The sequence below is a fragment of the Plecotus auritus genome, assembly GCF_963455305.1.
Source record: "Plecotus auritus genome assembly, chromosome: 1".
Lineage (NCBI taxonomy): Eukaryota > Metazoa > Chordata > Mammalia > Chiroptera > Vespertilionidae > Plecotus > Plecotus auritus.
Window position 1 is genome coordinate 225,778,139 of NC_137770.1, and position 22,940 is coordinate 225,801,078.

Sequence of the window (22,940 nt, forward strand, 5' to 3'; positions counted from 1 at the left end):
AAATCATGATAAAATTTTATCTTTAAATATATATTACAAAAACAAAATTTCAGTTTGATTTCAGAAATAAGGGTTAGTGTGTGTTCATAGTTTTGTGCAAGAGAAGTTACTTTAAAAAAAAAATAAAAAATCATAACAAGCTAAAGCAAACAACCCCTCCCCACCCTTCCCGATTGCTTTGCATTATACCCAAATACAGACTTCTAGTTAGTTACATATCTTAATTACTCAGTTTCAGTCTTTTCTCTTCAGTATATATGCTCTTTGCTATTTTATTTCTTGGTCATGATAAAAAAGAAATTAGAAGACAAAAAATATTGGGAAAGTAAAAGTAAATAAATTTTATTCTTGGTTAGCATATTCTGTTTTTTCTTGAAATGATGAGTTATTAATGATTGAAATTAGTTCTTGAAAAAGGCATCCAAATGCTATTGTTTAATGTAGTCTTCCTAATTAGATTGTTTTTACTGAAAATTGAACTAAGCAATTAGATATTTGGTTTATAAAATTCAACCCAGATATTGTGGATCTTTGTAGAATATTGAAACCCTAAAAAAACTGTATGTATTTTTTTAATAGAAAAAGTCTATAAGGAATGAATTTTGGGCCCATGAAGAAACACTCAAAGGGAAAGCAACAACTGAAAGAAACTCTTTTTTTGTCAAATCAAGGTATGAAGTCATGACTAATGATGATTAATTCTTTTGAATTAAATGTTACACAGTGTTGACTTCTTGCTCATATTATGTTTCTAAGAAAATAGTTTACATTGGTAAGTTCAAATCTTTTTTGATATTTTTTTCCATTAATTTTTAGAGATTGGAAGAGAGGGAGGAGAGAGAGAGAAACATCGTTATGAGAGAGAGACATCGATTGGTTGCCTTCTGCTCGTGCTCTGACTGGGGCCAAGGATCAAACCTGTAACCCAGGTATGTGCCCTTGACCAGGAACTGATCCTTCGACCCTTTTGTGCAGGGCCCAGTGCTCTAGCCAGTGAGCCACACCAGCTAGCGCATCAAATCTTTTCTTTTTTAATGCGTCAATAGCAGAACTTGATTTAATAATTGCATTTAGAGTCTGTAAATCAAGTGTGTTCTGTGACAGATTACTTTGGTCTTCCTCTAATTTGAAACCACTCTCCCCTTCCCAGTGTGGCAAATATGTGGTGACTCTGATTGCAGTTTAAGGATTAGAAGAAGTTAGTTAATATGAAGGAGAAAGGAGCAGTGCAAAAAAACTCTACGTGAGTTTTCACAAATGTAACTTAGTATCTTTTTATTGGAAGGTCATCATTGACAAGTGGCTTGACAATTATCCACTTATTTGGATCACCCATGAAACTAATCAGAATTTCTAAAGCTCCAACATAAATGTTATTTTTCATCTCTATTAGGACTTGGTATACTGGTTCATTACTTAACATTCGTTTTATCTTCTATTTTATCCTTCTTTTTTCAAAGGCTAACACTGTTGTGGGTTTCCCTTCTATAGTTGAAACTAAACTTAAGGAAAATACTAAAACTTAAGGAAGATACCGAAATACTAGTTCAGGAAGCACTTGATATGACCCTATTATAATGCATAAAGTGCAAGGGGCCAGGCTAAATCATTCTTTAAGGAAGTGTACTGGTTTTTAGAACACTGTATCCAGAAGAATGTAATTGGACCCCCTGAACATATGTTTTATTGATTAGAAAAAAACCCTTCTTTATAGGTTATGGGTTTTATTATACATAAATTACTCAGTGACTCTGTTTTGTCATTCCTAAAATGTATAGCAATATGCTTAGCTATTATGAATGTGTTCCAGTAAATATTAGATGCTACACAGCTCTTCTTAGTGTAACCCTGACCCTTTCTCATTTTCTAGCTAGCAGTGTGGTCTGCTTCTTCCTCATTAGTGTTGCAAAATCATACTAAAGCTGTCATCAGTCAGAAGTACTCCCTGTCCTATTACATTGTAATGGAACATGAGGTCCTGGGAGTGGAGAGTCAAAGAAGAGTCAACGAGTTTAGAAGAAAGATCTCCAAAAACATAAGTTAGTCATTCATGATGTTGCCCAGGGACTAGAGGTTGGGCTGGCCAGTTAATGGTGCTGGTGCAGATGTTTAAATTGTGTTGCAAAGAATACAGCCAGTCTCCATCCTTACCACCTGTACCCAACCCCCCAAATAAACAGATAGGATTAAATGATTCGCAAGAAAAAATATACTACTTCTAGTAGTGTTCAAATAGGTCTTAGGATAATGAGAGATTTGTATTTAATTTTCTTGGAAGAATTTTAAAAATTATCAGGTGGATTAATTGAATGCTAAGATTTTCCTGGTCTTAAATTTCTGTGATGGGTTGTTTATAAATGTAAAAAATAACCGATGGCTTAAATGACATAAGCACTTTGAAATGTTTACACTATTCTTTTCCCTTTAGCATATATGATAACAGGAAGGAGAATGTAAGTGAAGACAAAGTGGAAGATATTTGGATACCTCGAGAAGACAAAAACAATTTTCCGACTGGCTGTGCTGCAGATTCAGAATATTCAACAGTAGAAGAATGCTTTCAGAGTTTAAAAAGAAAAAATTCAAAGGCATCTAAAGCCAGGACTCAAAAAGTATTGAACTTGGACCCTGTTAATAGGCACAGTTATCCCTTAAGCTCAACAAGTGGAAATGCTGATTCATCAGTCATTTCCTCAAGTCCAATATCTCCTTATGCCTGCTTTTATGGATCATCTGCAAGGAAGGTTAAATCGGGATGGCTAGACAAACTCTCTCCTCAAGGGTATGTACTTATTCATTTATTTTAATAAGTAGCATATTTTCAAAAATTCAAGTTTATCCATTTCTAAACCTGCTAGGTTGCTAGTAGCCCCCTCGTTTACCCCTCCTGGCCATGCATATATATAGTTTTTCTGGACTTTCAACATGCTTTTGCAAAAGCTGTTGTTTAGACATAAGAGAAGCCTGTGGAATGTGCTAAATGGAATGAGGGGTTAAGGTGCTGAAAAGCAGATTAAAACTGGAAGTTATGATTTAACCTCTAGAACCTTAGGGTTAGTTTCTAACTTTGCACCAAAATTCACTATTGTGTCCCAATTTGTAGCAAAGAAAAACAACACAGATTGAGTTGGTATTACTCAGGCCACACTGTTTGGCTTTTGCTCATCTCATAACAGTGTTCTGTGTGGGAATACAAAGCTTATTGTAGTTAAGGGAAAAAACGTCATTGTTAGATTTCGGGCCTCACTGTTATTGATATATTGTTTTGATTTTTGTATGTTGCACAGGAGGTCAGAGTCCCTTGAATATTATACTTTTAAAACAGACTTGTCGTTTCTGTTTACGAAGAAACTTCTGTCCCTTAAGCATTTTATGAGTAATGAGAAATCTTTGGGGAGGGATTACGTTTAATTAGAATGGTTTTCTGGCATCTTGATTTTGGATGTCTTTTTGCAATATTTATTTGAAATGTTCCTCATGAATCATTATTTTTGGATTATACCTCTACTGTTTAAGTAATTAATGTGGTGGATCTCTACAATGTGCTGGTTTTCTCTGCTATTTCCCCCCTCCCCCCGCAAATGTTCATCATTTCTCGAAGGCCTTGGTTTGACCCGAAATAAATTTTATTAGCAAATAATTACCAGAAGAATGACCAGTTGCCTAGTGGGAGCAGGTGTGGCCTGTTTTAAGAAAGCCAAAAGACCCCCAATGCTTTTGTGGCTTTTAATTATATGGTTAACATTTCATATGATTGCATCCTTTTTAGCAAACTCGATGTTGAGTAAACCGAAGCCCAGTACTTCTTGTACCAATTACTTTGTCTCTCTTCTTCCCGGTTGCATTAGGATGATAAAGTAGTCAGCTGTGTCTACTTTTCATCAGTTACCAGTGTTTTTGGTAAATAGCAAACGTATGAGTCAGCACTCAGATCATACACACTGGTGGAATGAAACAGTGAGCTCGCATATTCTCAGACCTTTCATTTCTGTAAAATTAAGTGTTCAGGGAGATCCGAGTGGGCTTTCCAAATATCGCCGGAAGGTTTTGCAGACTCTGGGTACAGAGCCCTCAGCAGCCGTGGTTTCCTGCGTAATCTCTGGCGGCACCTAGCTCTTTTCAGGGTTGGCATGTTTATGCTCCAGGCACAATGAGAACGCGTTACCATTATTGGCCACCCCTGGGACAGGTAGAACATTTCCTCCCTTCTCTTTGTCAGAACTCTGGCATTTCATTCTTTCTCTTCTGAATCTGCCTAAGGTTAGGTGCTGTAAGGTTTCTAGATGTATATCTCTCCATTTTAGGAGAAATAATTGAGTTTTCTGGCTTAAATTGTATTCTCCCGAATACCAGGAGGAATGGATATAGGAAAGTAGACAAAGGAGCTTGTTATATCACCAAGGCATTTTTAAAAAATTTCTCCATGATTATATTGCCATGACTGGAAAGAAACAATGTGTAGCTGACCAAGAAGCATGTATCAGACCAGAAGTAGAATCTGAATTTTTCCTTTTCCTAATTAGACTCCGGCCATTGGGAGGGTGTTTAAGATGCTCATTAGTTAGACAATGGATACCTGCCCATTCCTTATGCAGAGGTTACTGAGCTGTGCTTAACTCATGGTCACATGTTGCTTTGGTGCAGGTTGCACTGATTTAGATGACATTCTGAATCCAAGAGAGAAGGTATTAGCAAACTTTTTTCTGTAAATGGTCAGATAATACATATTTTAATCTTTACAGCCACAGTGATCTTTATGGGATATCAGCAACTCAGCAGCTGTAGCGTGAAAGCAGCCATAGAGAATATGGAAGCCAATGAATGAGGCTTTTTCAATGAAACTTTATTTATAAACACAGACAATGGGCCAGATTTGGCCTGTGAGCCATAGAGGCACAAAACAGATTAGATGGTTGGCTAAAATCTTACACCATCTTCTTCAATCTCCCCTGGGCCCCAAATAGAAAATTATAACCTGACAGATCACAAAATAGAGAAACCCCTTTCTATGACTCTGTAGAACTAGAAGTAATGAGAAGCAGGAGCCCCCTCATGACCTTTGCACTTGTTCTTTCTGCCTGGAATGCTCTTACCCGGAGACTAATAGGGCTTGTACCCTACCCCCCTTAAGTGCTTGCTGTAATGTCTGTCTCCTTTGCTTTGAGGCCCTGAGCACCCAAATTTCAAGTTATCACTGCCCCTCCCCCACCACCCAATTACTCCCTTAGTTACTTTCGTTTTCTCTGGGCGACTCTGTACTAGATGACTTACTTATTTCTTACACGTTCCCTGGGGACAGCATCTAGCTTGGCTTTTGTTTACTGCGGTATCCTCAGTAACCACAATGTGGCACGTGATAGATTCTTTAATATTTATTGTCGACAGAATCAGTAAAAAAAACTAGCATTAGACATAATTTTTTCTCTGCATTTTTCTAAGGATTTTGTAAAACTGAACTCTGAACACTGTTGAAAATCTGCAGGTGCCATTGGTGGTGCTGGTGTACATTTCCAGAGCAGTGGCCTCTCAGTGTTCTCCTTATAATTCTGTTTGCTCCCTGAAGACACTTACATGTGTTGTCAAAACACAGTTTAAAAATAAATAGCCACACTCAGTTATCCTTCTCCAAATATTGTTTGAAACGGTTCTCAGTCATGAGTGACATTAAACAAAATAAATTCATAGTCTGGATTTAATTCACATGGTTGAGTATCTATTTGCTTTTGAAATGGAAATGCCAGTTCTGAATTAATGAACAGTATGTAAAAAAACCCACCAAATATTTAGTAAGAAAATAATTCTGTAACATTATGCAACTAAAGAAACCTGAGCGCGACTGGCCTGGCTCAGTGGTTGAGCATCAGCCTATGAACCGGGAGGTCACGGTTCGATTCCTGGTCAGGGCACATGCCCAGGTTGCAGCTCTATGCCCAGTGTGAGGTGTGCAGGGGGTGGGGTGGAGGGTTGATCGATGATTCTCTCTCATCTTTGATGTTTCTGTCTCTCTCTTCCTCTCCCTTCCTCTCTGAAATCAATAAAAAAATATATTTTTAAAAAGAAATACTGAAACATTTCCAGGTGAGCTTAACATATGAAGTTTATTTAAAATTTGAATGATACTATATAATAAAAGGCTAATGTGCAAATTGACCAAATGGCGGAACGATCAGTCGCTATAACATGCATTGAGCAGCAGGGGGCAGATGCTCAACGCAGGATCTGCCCCCTGGTGGTCAATGCGCTCCCACAGGGGGAGCGCCGCTCAGCCAGAAGCCAGGCTTACAGCTGGCGAGCGCAGTGGTGGGGGCGGGACCCTCTCCCTCCTCCGCAGCAGGGCTGAGCAGTCAGTGGGAAATCCCCCGAGGGCTCCCGGACTGCGAGAGGGTGCAGGCTGGGCTGAGGGCTGAATTTTGTCCACCAGGCCTCTAGTCTAATTATAATGTAGCTTGATACTATTGGTTTACAAACTTTTATGGAAGAAACTTGATAGAATGTTGAACTGGAGTCTGTTATTACAACTAGGGCAAGCAGATGATAAACTTAATAAATGGTACCTGTTTTAAAATACTGAGTTTAGAGGATATAAAACAAATATGCCCCACTCACCTTTTCTAGCTGTAATTAATAAGCTCAAGCATTTAAGCAAATCTGAAAAGATGCAAAAATGAACAATTGGATATAATTTATTCTAGCATTTTCCAAGTATGTAATTCAGAGGAAGAATCCTGTGAGCTCTGTAAAGAGGAGAACGTGGTGTAACGTCTGTAACCTTTATGGGAGATGCACATATCGAAATAGCCAAGAATGTCTGCAATAAGGAGACTCTTTTGTCTTTAGTTTGCTGTTTTCTACTGATGTTTGTTGCTCAGCATAATACACTGAGCATAGTTATAAAAACTACAGTGTATCTCCAAGAACTCATAGTTTACTTCATAAGTTGCTTTGGACTTCCTTACTTAGATAAATTCTCTTTTTTTAAAAAAAATTATTAATTTTTGAATCATGGAGAAGCATCGTGTGGTTATGTTAATCTGGGGCAGCAGAAGCTGAACGCATGAGGCTCATTCAGCAATTTGAATGTACGCTAGCTTAAGAATTTATGGAGGAATGCAAAGATAAGTGAGATGTGTGCGGTCCTTTTGTGTGTCTTCCATTTAGGAAATTAAAAATAAAACCGAAAGGCAGAGTATACTAATAATAGCACAGACAGGTCAGGTTCATAGAGTACAGAATTGTGGGCTTACAAAGGGATTGTTGAGAAAACATATCTTCCAAGACCTTGTCCGGAGAAGTAGCAGTTCAGTTGGTCTTTGGAAAATGGATACATTTTGAACTGGCATTTTCAGATGAAATACTTTCTGGCTAGAAGGAGGAGAGGAAGGACACTGATTTGGGGCGATACCTGGAGGATCCGCAGTATGTGAGATGGATAGCAGGGGTAAGCTGGGGTTATTTTATGGGAGATGCAAGGTTGGGCACTCGGATGAGGAGGGAGAGACTGCCAGTGTCTTGCATGTTCTGGTTGGACAGAGGACTAGGGCAAAGCCAATGGCCAAATACCAAGACAAAGTCAAAGCCCAGACAGTGGCTAGGCATCAGGTCACCCAGAAGCCAGTGGCCCATGTTAAATATAGGGATTCTAGAATTCGTGGTACTTTGGTATTGGACTTCCTGTGCCAAAATGCTGATAAAATATATAGCTTTTTCATTTCTGGGAAGTTTCTTCAATTATACTTTTGAACCTACTTTTGTGTTTTGTCATCCTATATTTAACATGGAAAGCAGTTTCTCACTTTAGACTGTTCTTTCTATAGTATGCTATTATTGTTCCATGAATACAATGTACTCTCTTCATCTCTTTGAGGATATTCATATGTTGTTGTTTTTCAAGTTTTCTTCTCCACTTGAGTCTGTTTCTTTTTTGGGAGGGAGGGGGTCATTCCCATCTTTTACCTTAGAGATGTTTTCCTCAAATGTTTTGTTCATCTTGGGCTATTCCTTTTTAAAGTGAGATATTACAAAGCTTATTGGAACAGCCTCTGATGGGTATGGCTGTCTGTTTTTCATGAGATGATGTTCCTAGCTCTTTACTAACATGTTTCCTTGGAGACTCCTCATGCCACATCGTTTAAATGAATTCCCTTCTTGAGGGTGATAAAGCGATAAACAACTTTTTGGGAACTTAATACGGAAATTGGACTTTGAGTATAAATATTTATGACACAGACTTTCATTTTTTTTCTTTTTTTATTTATCCAGGTGACATTGGTTAATAAAATCATATAGATTTCAAGTGGACAGTTGTATGTATGATACATCGTCTGTAAATTACATTATGTGTTTACCACTAAAGTCAACTTCCTTCTGCCACCATATATTTCACCCCTTTTACTCTTTATTACTTCCCGTCTTCCTTCCATCTGGTAACCAGCGTACTGTTATCTGTGTCTGAGTGTTTGTTTGTCTTTGTTCATTTTTTGCTTTTAGTTTTGTATCCTGCTTACGCGTGAGATCATAGGGTTCTTGACTTTTTCTGCCCGACTTATTTTGCTTAGTGTGATATTCTCAAGATCCATCCATGCCGTCACAAATGACAGGATTTCATATCTTCTTATGATGAGTAGTGTTCCCTTGTATATAGGGACCACATCTTCTTTATCTAATTATCTACTGAAGAACACTTCAGTTGTTTCTGTGCCGTGGCCTCCGTGAAGAATGCTGTGATTCTGCTGTTCTTAACGTTGTCCCCTACCTTCCTTCCTGTCTCAGTCTCCCCGTGCAGAGCCCTGAGTGATATTCCACGTCGAAGAAACTTCCTTTCTGTTGAGGAAGGACAGTTTTCCAGCCCTGCACAGCGAGGGAGGGATACTGGGATGCAGTGAGAAGGGCACACGCCTCTTTAAATGGCCTTTCAACAAATGTTTCTATCCTCAGCACCCCTTCATAGTCGCTTCCACAAGTGTCTCCACCTCCTGAGATTTTTCTGAGATTTTGTGGGTAAATTGGTTTTCCTCTTGCTGTGATCACTCGCAGGCTTAGCAGTCAGCTCTCTGAAACCTCCTAAGGCAGTTCCTGTCCTTTCTTCTGCTTCCCAATTTCTAAGTATTGCTGCTATCATCTACTCTGGTCAGTGTTGGTTTGTAGATATTTTTATTTGCTCTTTTAATTGTTTGAAATTTTGGGAGAAGTAGAGGTAAACAAGCTTTTAAGTGATCATCTTAACTAGAAACTGGTTAAATGTTGGATTTAAAAAAAAATAAAGGATGAGGCCACAAAATAAAGAGGTGTGAATCTTTTAACATAGCTTTTCATATGCCATATCATGTAAACACTAAGTTCTTTGTAAATATTGTAAAAGTTGATTTTCACACACACATATTCATGCTTTTTTATTGACTTTCCAGGGTCCTTTTAGCACATATTCATGTTTTATTGGCCCCAATTCAATTTTGGCTTTATAATCTTAGAAACTCTCATTTGGGTTTGCTTAAAAGTGAGGAAATGCATTATTCTGTTCTAATAGAAAAGTGCTGGTGTTTTAGGGAAATATAGCTCCTTGGATTTCTATCTATAAAATACTTTATAACTAATACTGCATCATTAAAAGCCTCAGACTTAAAATAAAATTAGGTAAAATAATAATTAGCTAAGTAAAAATGAGTGAATATATCAATAAAAGTCTATATTTTGGGTAATTATAGTAGTCTCAAAACATATTCAGTCTAGTTAGGGTTAGAGCAGAGAATAAGATACAATGTGCACATAATTCTATAGGATTATGTAAACAAAGCCCATGAATCTGGTAAAGCATATTAGTATCTTTGTTCTTAGACATTTTGTAGAATGAGCGAGAAGTACTTTTGTGATGATTTAAGTATCATGAGTAATAAAAAAGCTATCAGATGTAATCTTAAAAAATTCTGCTGGTACTTAGGAGAGATATTAAATAGAAGTGCCTCTGTGTGAGCACTTAATAAATACAGTTTTAATTGTATATGCACTGTTGTTAAAAAAGAATTTTAAGATACATAATTTTGAGACAACAAAAACTGACACCAGGTGGTAAGGAGTGTTTGTTTATGAAAGCCGCTGAAACTTTACACCCCCTGCCCTCCCAGAGCTCCAGGGAAGAGTTTGTAGAAATCCGTTCAATAACACTGCACAAGCCTTCGAAACTATTGTAAGAAATGCTTCTTAAAGAAATGTTTCCCTTTAGAACCCTAAAAACAAAGTAGGATAAAACCTAGGCTAATATGTTTTTTGTCTGCTTTACCTTTTTTTCCTAAAGGAATTCTGAAGGGCTTCGTAAAATTAAACTCACATATAAAAGGGTAGAGGTCAAATGTTATTGCTGCCCAAAGGGAGGTTCAGGATTTCTTGCTATAAATTGTACTACAGTCAAGCTTAAGTAGTGGCTAAGAGCACAGCTTGCCTGGGTTTTGACTCCCAGTTACTCTTTACTTATGTGATGTAGGCAAATTATTAAACCTAGCAGGGCCTCTGTGCCTTCATCTGTAAAATGAGAATAATAATAGTTCTTATCTGGTTATGTGGAGGATTAAATGAATGAATAGTTGTGTATGGCTTGCAACGGTGCCTTGAACAAGTGTGTTTGTTGTTTGTTCTTACCAAGATTATTGTGCCAAATAAATTGCTAATTGACTAAGGCTTTAATATCTCTTCTCTGTGTAATAATTCATCACTATTTCAGATCTAATTGGTGTTGTGTGATGATTGGTGATGTTGCATTTTATACCTTGTCTTTTTTTTTTTTAAACATTTACTAGCTGTTAAAATATATTTAAGGGAAAGACATAACTTATATCAGAAAAAATGTTTAAAGTACTTTAGCAGCCTCTAATTGTGTGTAGTAGATTAATTTTACATAATTCCAGTGGAATTAGTTACCTGATATCTAAAAGACTTTTATAAATACGTGAGAGAAATATTTAACCGTTGCTCAGAAAAGATAATTCTTAAAACTTTAGTATTTACCAATATATTTATTGATTTAAAATTGTACATTGACATTTAGAAACAATCCTTCTTAAGCTATTTCTTTTAATATTTAGTTGAAATTTTGATTAATTTGTAGGGTTTAGCAAATCAAAATTTCATTAGATAAAAGGGGGAATAATGTCAAAAAGGATCTAAGTGTAAGTTCTTTAATTAACCAGTTATTAGAATTCACTATTAAAGTTCACATGCAGAAAATAACTAATTGAATGTTGACACATTTAATGAGCAAAATAGGTTGTGTATATAAATTTAGTTTTAGAAACATCTTAAATTGACTAACTTGCATTTTAAATAGGAAAGTATCAAATGAATACATTTTAAAGAACGTATTTTTAAAATGTTTAACTCTAAAATATATTTTAACATCGCATGGAAATTAAAATGATCATTTTTTTTCATGTTTTCTGTAGCGTCTAATTTTTCTTTAATAACGAGGTAGTTTTACAGAGCTTTTATATGGTCATTTCAGGACCTGGTCTTTAGTATTTGAAAAAATAAAAAAAATAAGGAAATTAAAGATAAAGTGTTTTAGTAATGTTTATTTTCTCTATATGAAAGCAAATTGGAATATTTTTCACTGAAAAATACATTTGTTAAATATTTGTTAAGCACATTTTATATGCTAGGAACTGTGGCAATTGCTAGTTTTACATTGATAAACAAAACAAATCTTTTCTATATTCAAGTGTCTAAAGATCTGTCATGGGAGATGGATAAAGCAAAACAGATATATAATTACAAAATCTGTGTAGTCTGATTCAAGAAATGGAGCAGGAGACCCAGGGGACCTGAAGGATCCATCTGGTGGTCAGGGGTGGCTACTCGGAGGGAGTTACTTTCAAGTTGAGATCTCACGGATAAGGAGCCAGCTACATAATCATGTCACTCATTCATTCCACAGATTATTATTATTATTTTTTTTAGTGCCCTATTTCTCTCTGGGTTAGTTGCTGGTCCTACAGTAGAGAATGAAACGTTCATGAACTTTGTCCTTGTAACACATGAGGGCTGGTGTTACAAGGAGAAAAGACGTTAAGCACGTAGACAAATATACAGTATGTTTATAATGGGAGATTGTATTCAGAGCTATGAGGAAAAAGAGGGAGAATAATTTTGTGATCTGCTCTGAATTGGCTTATCAGGGGAGGAATGTCTGTGTAGGCGGTATAGGTGAAATTCTGAAAGATAAGGAGTAGTTATTTAGCAAAGGGAATGGAGCGTTAGTGGAAGGTTCTAAGGCCTTTATTGCCCATAAATGTTGATTACTTTTATAAACGGAATATTTTATGTTACAGAGTTTGTTTTTTTTACCACCATTCTCAATGTAAGGCCGGCAGGGCTCAAACAAATCTTGTTTTACAGAATAATGTGTGTTTACCTGCCTTTAAGTATGACAGAGAGCAGCATGAAAGGAATGCGCAGTGATCTTGTTCAATGTATTATTATTGTGTTTGCTTAATGTTCTTTACTTTTTAATTTTAATGCTGGGAATTTGGAGAACCCTTGGGTTGCTGAAGGAAGTGAAAACCTGGTGGATGTTGCAATGTTAAGAAAACCAACTGCAGACCATTAGAAGTTAAGAAGCCGAAAGAAGAGGGAATAAGATAGAAAGAGGGCTGGCCAGTTAGTTGTGGTTCTATGATCGTAAGGTCTTTACACGTTCTTAAGATGTCATAATTCAGTGCTTATATGTGAGAATGTTGTCTGCACTGATGAACTTTGAAACTTTTCTCCATTTGATCTGATTTTCTCTAATTTTATTTTAAGCGGAATAAATTGGCTAAGGATGAGTGTGGGAGGCATAATGGATGTGTGGTACTCAGGGAAAAGCCCAGAAGGAAAATTCTCTACACATTCTGAATTTTTTTTCTATCTTTAAATCTTCTAGAAAACCACATAAAGTCATTCCAATTCCTTATCTTAAACACACCAGAACAGTGCAAAAGGAAAAGATAGACAGTGGTTTTTCCCTCTTTGTGTAGAGGTGAATTTTTTCAAAAAGTTAGTTTTCATATCTGTGTTAAAAGCTAAAAGTATCTGGATTGTGTCAGTCCACACTGAGAGGTCATGTAGAAAGTAGGATCTTCAAAGCCTTCAGGATTGTCTGTCTTCAGGAAAGGAGACGAAAACAAGACAGAACAGAAAAAAGACCAAGTAGAAATGTTTTTTTACTTTTCCCTTGTAGCTAGAAAAAGTTGTTTTTTTTTTTCTTCTTTTAAGCTTAACTTGGAAACCCGTGATGCCATTATTTTGCTTTGTTCCTCATCTTAATATCCGTTTTAAATGGCATTTGTCTTTCATATGATTCTTTTTCAAAACATGTTAATGAATTTTGGGTGATTGTAAATGATTCTCTATGTGGACAGGGCTTTTTCAGCTTATTAGATCATAATTAAATAGTTTATCTATATAAACCCAATTGACAAAGCTTTATTATTTTAGCAAAATATTATTCATTCTGCAAAGCAGAAATGGAGGTAAAATAAGTGTTTTAAGCTTAATGAGGGATGAAAGTTCTGTTATCTTTATGAAGGGGAATAGGTATGCTGATAGGGTGTCTGACAATACTTTGTTTTGCACTCTACCTTACAGATGTGGGTGACAACACTGTTAACAGTGGCAGTGCTTTAGACTCCTATATAGGTGCTTAGAAAGTGCCATCACACATATTTTTTCTCTTTGCGTACAATTGCCAAACTGTGCATTGTTATAGCCTATTGTTTTCTGCACTGTTTAACAGCAAGTGGGAATGCACTCAATGCAGTCACATTACAAACATATTTAAAATTCCAGTTCATGGTACTTAAATAACAATTTCATATGTTTTACAGAAAACGCATGTTTCAGAAGAGATGGGTGAAATTTGATGGCTTTAGCATTTCTTATTACAATAACGAGAAGGTAAGTACATTTTACAGTTTTCAAAGATTGCTTTACGCATCCTAGGCGTACTTCAGTGAACCAAGCAAGCGACATTTGTTTTTTTGAGAACATGAGTTGGATTATCGCATGAAAAGAATTATAATAGGGTAAAATACTCTTTATAATTTAACTTTTTCTTGAAACATAAAATTGGAATAAAAAACACACACCTTAGGTAAATAACAGTTATTTATGGACCATCTCGTATAGCCTACAGGAATTGCTACGAGTGATATACAGATGAACAAGGAAATGCCTTTATCCTAGAGAGCACCAAGCAGTGTTTGCAAAATTACATCACGGTAGGGGATGGCAAAGCAAGGAGAGTTACTCTGTATTCTGAAAGGGCTTGTGGAAGAAACAAAGGTCTCTTGCATGGGATTTCATTTGCTGTTTGTCTTGAAGAAAAGAATGTTTGTACATGGAGAAAACAGAGAAATGTTCGTGTAAAGAGAAATTAGTGGGAGCAGGACTTGATAGCAGAGAGAACAATGAGATGCTCAGATGGGAAATCCATTCTACTATGGATGTAGTTTTCTCCGATTGGGGGATAGTGTATGTTAAGGAAACTTTGGGAGATGAAACTGAGAAGGATGTTTGGAGTTAGAACTCACTGAAAATCTTGACAATTATGTTACAACTAGAGGCCTGGTGCACAAATTTATGCATGGGTGGGGTCCGGCTGGCCCACCCCGATGGGGGCCCATCGGGCCGAGCTGACAGGAGGGAGGGGCCGTGGGTGGTTGGCTGGCCGTCCCTGTCCCCGATTGGGGTGGGCGGACTGATTGGGGGCAGGACTGGCTGGGGGGAGGGGCCGTGGGTGGTTCGGTCCTGCTCGATTGGAGTATTAGGGGCTGATCCGGGTCTGGGCCAGCCAGGGTGGGGGGCGGGGGGGCGATCAGGGCCCGGATCAGGCTGGTTGGCTGCTGCAGTGCATGTCATAGCCACTGGTCATTCCGGTTGTTGTGGTTGTTGCGCCGTTCCGGTCGCTGGGCTTTTATATATGTAGACTAGAGGCCCGGTGCATGAAATTCATGCACAGCGGGGGGGGGTCCCTTAGCCCGCCCTACACCCTCTTGCAGTCTGGGACCCCTCAGGGGATGTCCGCCTGCTGGCTTAGGAATGGGCCTAGGCTGATAGTTGGAAATCTCTCTCGCAGTCTGGGACCCCTTGTTCCTTACCTCCCACCTGCTCGCTGCTCCTTACCAATCGGCTTGCTGCTCCTTAGCGCTGCCACGGAGGCAGAAGATGCTCCCGCCACCGCCACTGTGCTAGCCAGCCATGAGCCCTATCTTTTTGTGTAGTTGTCTGTGGGCCAACTGCTCTCTTCCTTCTCATTTAGGGCGAGCAGCATGTGAGGGCAGAGTACGCTGTTGTGGAACGCAGAGGGCTTCCCGGAGCTGTGGGGAGTGGCCGAGCATACAGGGTGAGAGGTGGACACAGAGGACACTATCTCACCCAGTTGTGGGGCAGGCTGGCCGGCCTTCATCTGCCTGACCCCACCCAGGGAGGGACCAAGCAGGGTGTCCGCTTCTCCATTCTCCATCCTTCTATCTGTGACACCTGTCACCCTGGCCAGGCCTCCCCCAGAGTGAGTTCAGCTCAATCCCTGAATGTAAAAGGGCGGCAGGGAGCACCTCCACTCCAATGCCTCCTGATTCCCGTCGACAGGACCTGGTCTCAGAACGGTGGCCACAGCTGCAGAACATAGATCTGTTTCAAGAAAAGTTGGGAATGCAGACTCTGGTATGAGCCCCTATTTCAAAAGGTGGCAGTTTATTCACATTGTGGCAAAGACACCTTCAAGAGTAACATAAGTGGGTAAAGTCAGGGCCAAACTGGGCCAATTCCTCATCCAATCTCTCTGAGGTACGTGGACAGAACCAAGTCTCAGCTCTTCGCAGGACACTTCCAGGGTTTTTTTAAGCCTAAAGGACAGTAGTCTGTCTCCATTATTATTCTTTGGGATTTTTTCATCGTCAGACAAAAGGATACATACATTGGGGCAATCCTCTCGAGATACAATATTCCAGTTGCACCCATGTGACAACAAGCGCCTCTCAGAGGGAGGGAGCCAGCAGATGGGGAGCAGGGAATTCTGAAAACCAGAGCAAAGGTTCAGAACACGGAAGAAGTCCTGGTGTTCTGCTGAGAAACTTGGACTCCTTCCTCTGTGGTCACACAACTGTCACACGCCAGGCAGTCACTCAGAAATATCTTGGCATCAGCCAACTTATGGAATTCTCCCTTCTCTCCATTCTCCTGAGCTGGACTCCGGACGTTACTGCGCCATTCTCTTGGTCATTCTTTTTTTTCCCCAAAATGTTACAAAGTTTATATGAATTTAACATACAAAGATGCAGCCTTCTTTGTAGGAACAGGGAAGGAAGGGGTGGTTAAGTAAGGCACATGGAGCTGCAGCAAGCACCAGCTGTGGGGAGGGCCAAGGGGGAGAGGAAGTTGGTACTGGGGAAGTAGGGATCCCCTCGGAGTGCCATGTTCTAAGGGTGAACTAATTGGTCAGACTGAGGCAGAGGTGGGTGGCCATATCAGCCATCTTTGGTGCTGTTTACCCTTTCTCATACCAGCTCTGTTGTAAAACCCTAGAGCCCTGGATTCCAGAGGGCCCATCCAGAGCAGAGGCCCTGGAAGGGGGTGAGAGGAAGTGAGTAGGGCAAGTTTGAAAGCCGATATGCCAGTGTGCTGAGGGATGGTGGAGACAGAGGTGAGAGGTAGCAGGGGAAGGGCTCTTACACATACCCTTCTGTGGGGGCCACAGGTGAAGGAGGCCAGGGAGTAGGGTAGGGATGGAGCACCATGGCCCCAGCCTCTTAGGCATCCCTGTCTGTCCTCTGCAGTGTACATGGGGGAAAGGAGCTGCCTCTGAGGAGGGGCCAGGCCAGGTGACCATCTTGAGTTCTGGCTGAGGTGATGGTCCTCACCCTAAGATGCCGTCTAACTGGTGATGGACCCAGGACTGACTCCCACCGCCGCTGCGGCCAGGACCCAGGATTGACTCCCGCTGCCGCTGCAGCCAGGACCCAGGACTGACTCCTGCCCATGTAGCCTGCTGTTCAGTCATCCATCTGGTCGTTTAGGTCATGACGGACCCTGGCTCTTTATATATTAGGATATTTGCACAAATGCATAGTTAGATAAAACAAAAATTACAATTGTCAGATCTAAGTGGAGGATACGTGGGTATTCATTGTACTGATCCTTCAACTTCTTTGTGTTTAAAAATTAATTTCCTTAATCAAAAGTTGGAACCTAATAAGTATACCATATTTTAGTTAAATGAAATCGGATAATTTTATAGTCTTAACTGTATCCATTATTTTAACATACTCATTTAACACTTATCCACATCCTCTTATTTGTAATATAACATTATTTTTCCATTCTTTAGAGATTTCCACTGTCTAATATTGGTGATATTTGTGGCTTGACTAGAGATTTATATTCCCTTCCATATATTGGTTCTTCAGTGCTGCAGGGCAGAAGGTAATATGGCTTTGGACAGAAGATAGCACAGGGCACAGTACAACACTAAGAATGATAGAGGGCAAAGGGCAACCCGCAGGGAGCTTTTCTGTAATAAAACTTTGTTTTTGCTTAAAAAAAAAAAGAAGAATAGTCTAGAGAAGTGCTAATTGCTTGGTTTTCACTTTGCAGTGATCCAGATAAAACATCAAATAGGTTTCAGTACCCTTGGAAATTTGCAAGATAGATGAATATTTTTTAATGGCTGGTTTCCTGCTTTACGGTTTTTAGTTTATTTTTGTATTTAATTATTTTTATTTTTTAAATATGTTTTTATTGATTTTTAGAGAGAGAGGAATAGAGAGATAGAATCATAGATGAGAGAGGAACATCATCCATTGGCTGCCTCCTGCATACCCCCTACTGGGGATGGGGCCTGCAACCTGGGCATGTGCCCTGATCAGAAATTGAACCCGTGACCTCTTGGTTCCTGGGTCAATGCTCAACCATTGAGCCACACCTATGGGGCTATTTGTGTGTTTGAATGTTGAGACAGTTTCTTTGCCTGAGGAGGTACAATGTGGTCTCTGTATCTGATGGAATATGACCCCTAGTTTTCTTCAGTACCTCTGCCCTTCTCTGGTCTCATTGGAATGAGGAGGAAAACTATTCAGGAATGAGACAGGCTTCCATGCCATGAAGCTCTGTTGATGGTGGTGTCATTATGGCCATTTCGGTGAGAGACTTCCTAGTATCTATGTCCAGCTGGACTCACTCTGTCCTTTTGAAAACTCATTTCCAGTGCAGTGAGGCGATGAGGGCCTGTCACATTTTTAAATATTGATGTAATAAAATTGATGCAACTTCAGTTTAAAATTGAGGACAAAAGTTCACATTAAGCCCCAGCTAGTTTGGCTCCATGGATAAAGCATTGGCCTGCGGACTGAAGGGTCCCAGGTTCTATTCCAGTCAAGGGCACATGCCTGGGTTGTAGGCTCAATCCCCGGCGCGGGGTGTGCAGGAGGCACCAATCGATGATTCTCTCTCATCATTGATGTTTCTCTCTCTCTCTCTCTCTCTCTCTCTCTCTCTCTCTCTCTCTTTCCCTTCCTCTTTGAAATCAATGAAAATATATTTTAAAAAAGTTTGCATTAAAATGAATTATTATAAATCCTTTAGCTTAACATCAAATTTTTAAAAATTCAAATTGTTGTTCTCTGTGATATTTTCCCCCTTTACTTTTCAGATGATTTGGTTTATCTTGGTGAAAAACAAAACACTGGGATGGGTCTTTCTAAAAGGAGACAGTTTTCTTTCCCTCTTTTTATATGGTTAAAAAAAATATGTATATTTAATTTTTTTCTTTATTGATTAAAGTATTACATATGTGGCCTTATCCCTCCATTGCCCCCCGCCCCACTCATGCCTGAACAAAAGCAGATCCAGAGACAGAGAAGCATCTATCAGATTGTAAAATCTCAGAGGGAAGGTAGGGGAGGGTGGGGTAAGGGGGAGAGATTAACCAGAGGATTTGTATGCATGCATATAAGCCTAACCAATGGACACAGACACCAGGGGGGTGAGAGTAAAATATATTTTTATTGATTTCAGAGAGGAAGGGAGAGGGGGAGAGAGATAAAACATCAGTGATGAGAGAATCATTGATCAGCTGCCTCCTGCATGCCCCCTACCGGTGATCGAGCCCACAACCTGGGCATGTGCCCTGACCAGGAATTGAACCATGACCTTGTTCAATAGGTCAATGCTCAACTGCTGAGCAACATCAGGCAGGCAGGAGACACAGTTTTTGTTGTGACCTTTCTGGCAGAAGAGATGAATTGGGAAGAGGGTATTTCAAGACCAGGGAGTAGAAGGCATGGATGCAGTCTTAGCTCCTGCGTCAGTAGGTGTGCAGTTTCAGTGGTCATGTGCACATCTTTCCATGTTTACATGTGTACTTGGGGAGCATGTATTGGGCTTTCAGGAGGCAGTGTGCAGAGTTGCCTGTTTCCCTGGTTTCCTTCCACTTTTCTCAGCACTGCTCAATCATGTCTCCGCAAGGACTTTTCATTGTGTTGCTGAAAATGGCAACATCCCCATAGCCTTGATATCTTATCACCTGCCAAGAAATGGAGCTCACCCCCATTCTCACTCAGCTGTGGGCAGAATTGCCCTGTGGTCGTTTCATTGTCTGAAAGTGGTAGATAAATGACAAACTTGACCTACATATCTGTGTGTTACAGGCTCAAGGGATGCTTTAAAATTTCTTCTTTTAAGGAAAATTTCACACTCTGAAAAACATAGTCATTTTGAGTCTGTTGTCATTGAGTTGTTATTTCTAAATTGTCTTTAGTCTTTAGTGTGTGTTGTTTGGAGAGAAACATAAATGCAACTCCACAGTGTTAAAAATTATGAGATTTATCTTGTAATCTTCCCATGACAGATTATAAATAAGCCATTAGAGAAACTACAACTTCCTGAGGTTAAAGTGACACAGTATTTAGCATGTTAAGTACATTTTGATCATTTATGGATAATTGTTCTTCTATTACTCTTCTATAGATACTTGTTAGGTATAATTTCATTATTACAGGCATGTAGGGCAGTTGTTACTTTTTTAATGACTTGTTTTTTTAATCACTTTAAAGATATCTAGAGGAAGGAAAAAAATCTCCTTTTTAAAATTCCTGTTTCTTTTTTTATAATGCTACTTGATTTTTTTTCTACTGAAAAATGAGTTAATAGTAATATTTTATTCAATAAATAATCATTTTACTGGAAATATCCTATCTAATAAAGAGGGAATATGCTAATTGATCATCACTCCATCACAAAGATGGCTGCACCCACAGCTGAGGCCAAGTTCCCATAAGGAGCCTTAATGAGCAATCAGCAGAGACCTGAGGCCGCTACACCCTCCCCCGCTCCTGTGGGGCTTGACAGGGGACCTCAGGCCATGTCCCCCACCTGGCAGGGCTTGACAGGGAACCTCAAGGTGTGCTTCCCATCCTGGAGCTGGGCTAGGGGACCTCAGGCTGCTTCCTTCCCCCCCCAGCGCCAGGATGGGGGACCTCAGGCCGTGCCCCCCACCAGGTGGGGCTTGACAGGGGACTTCAGGCTGTGCCTCCCACCTGGTAGGGCTTTACAGGGGACTTCAGGCCGTGCCCCCCCACCCTGGCACCAGGCCGGGGGACCTCATGCTGCACCCCCCCCCCCCCAGCGGGGCTTGACAGGGGGCCTCAGGCCGTGCCCCCCACCCAGCGGGGCTTGACGGAGGACCTCAAGGTGCACCCTCAGTACTGGGTCGGGGGAACTCAGGCCGCACTCCCGCCCAGTGGGGCTTGACTGGGGACCTGAGGCTGCGCCCCCCTCCTGGTGCTGGGCTGGGGGACCTGAGGCTGTGCCCCTCCACCTGGCAGGGCTTGACGGGGGACCTCAGGCCATGCCCCCCACCCAGCGGGGCTTGACAGGGGATCTCAGGCTGTGTCCCTCACCTGGCGGGGCTTGACGAAGGACCTCAAGGCATGCCCCCCGCCCCGGTCTGGGCTGGGGGACCTCAGGCCACACCCCCTGCCCTGGCGCTGGGCCAGGGGACCTGAGGCTATGCCCCCTGCCCGTCAGGGCTTGACAAGAGTGGGACTGGCCGGGTCTGGATCTCGCCCAATGTGGGGGCCTGGCCGGGTCTGGGTCTCACGCGATTTTGAGGTGCATGTGGGTGGGCAGGGACTTGACTCTGGGTCCTGTGGTGAGCCCAAGACTCTGACAGGAGGAAGGTTTTCATATACATTTTACTAATTTTCTTTCATCTCTGACACTTCTATTATAGAGAAAGGGCAAATAGCAATATTAAATTATTTCCTCTAATCCCCTTTTAATGTGCACGAATTTCGTGCCCTGGGTCACTAGTACCTTTATAAGCTCCTATACCTAATTCTTAGGCAAACTGAAATTGGAGAATGGATCACCTAAAGGATAGAGAACAAATGTTTTGGACATTCTAGATTTTTGACTGTTTAGTCTCAACCACTTGCAGCCAAGAGAGGCCCTCACACTGTCCACAGGGGTGCTGTGCCCTTTCCCAGGCCTTAGCTTGCCTCACAACAGGGAGACATCCCCCAGAACCCGTCATTCCTGGAGCACTTAGTGATCTAGTATTGCCTGGTATTGCCATTGTAACCCACAGTTACTGGATTTCCTTTGTTAAAGCCGGTCATTTCATTTATTTCTTGGCAATGGCCTTTTCAATAATATCTGGACACACTGTGGGAACCTGGCGCATGTCTTCTCCTCTCCATGTTTTTGCTCTTTCCTCTCAACTTTCCTGTCCATTGCCATCCATGAAAACCCTGTACAGACTTCTGGACCCACCTTTTTACCCTTCTCTGTGAACCTGTTCTTTTCTCCAACTGTGACAAACGAACAAGATGCACGAAATGTTAGAGGGAAGACAAGCTGAAAGTGAGGAGGCAGACCAGGAGGTGTGCAGTAACTCAGGTGCTCCTTAACCAGGTGTGGGCTGTATAGGCCAGTGGAAACATATTAAACACTAGAGGCCCAGTACATGAAAAGTCATGCACTGGAGGGGTGGTCCCTCAGCCCAGCCTGCCCCCTCTCACAATCTGGGAGCCCTCAGGGGCGGGAGGCGACCCGGCAACCAGGGGAAGGTGATGCCCCATCACACCTCTGCTGCTGCCACTGCCGGCAGCACAAGCCTCGGCCGGCCCTGGTTACCTGCGCCTCGGGCGGCCCTGGGCGGCTGGGCAGCCACCATCCGAGACTTGCCTGTGCCTCGGGCCAGCCCTGGGGGGCTGGAGGGCTGAGGGGACTGGGGAAATCCGGAGGCAGAGGCAGTTGCACTGAGTGGCTGAGCACCTGCCACCCCGGCAGTGCTGAGGGGACTGGGCGCTGCCATCTTGTGACTGTGGGTGCTGCTATCTGCCATCTTTGAGGGCGTGGCAGTCAATTAGCATATTCCCTCCTTATTGGCTGAGGGTGCTGCCATTTCTGAGGGTGGGGCAGTCAATTAGCATATTCCTCCTTATTGGCTGTGGGCACTGCCATCTTTGTGATGGCCTGAGGATCAATTAGCATATTACCTCTTTATTAGATAGGATGAGCTGTCAGAGTTTGATTGGACATAGAATTCATTCATTCAGAAAATATTTATACAAAACTGATTTGTGAAAGGTGGTGAGGAAAAGAGACGTGTGACCACAGTCTGTTTGGGGAGACTGTATTAATCAAATGGTCACACAGTAAGTATAAAAACCATCATTTGAATTTTATTTAGTACTTTTTATAAAGGAAAGGTACCGGTTGCTATTAGCTTAAATTAGGGTTACCTGCCTGGGCGAGGATGAAGGACTGAGAGAGGAGGCTGGTCAGAAAGGCTTTCTGCAGGAGCATGTAATATGCTGAAATGCGAAAAGTCATAGGGGCATCTTTAGTTGTGTGAAGTTGGGTATGAAAACCATTCCTCGAGAAAGAAGTCAGACAGAAAAAGTTACGAACCGTAT

General features: G+C 41.0%; 1 protein-coding gene across 6 annotated transcripts in view; it reads left to right on the forward strand.

The window, feature by feature from the left end:
• The window catches only part of ARAP2 (ArfGAP with RhoGAP domain, ankyrin repeat and PH domain 2), a 173,699-nt gene that overhangs the window by 34,077 nt on the left and 116,682 nt on the right, over window positions 1-22,940 (forward strand). For all 6 annotated transcript variants that reach the window (XM_080650295.1, XM_080650300.1, XM_080650297.1 and 3 more), the window contains exons 5-7: window positions 580-671; window positions 2,429-2,782; window positions 13,851-13,920. In XM_080650295.1, the coding sequence (XP_080506421.1) occupies window positions 580-671; window positions 2,429-2,782; window positions 13,851-13,920 (516 nt within the window). The remainder of the gene's footprint in view (window positions 1-579; window positions 672-2,428; window positions 2,783-13,850; window positions 13,921-22,940) is intronic.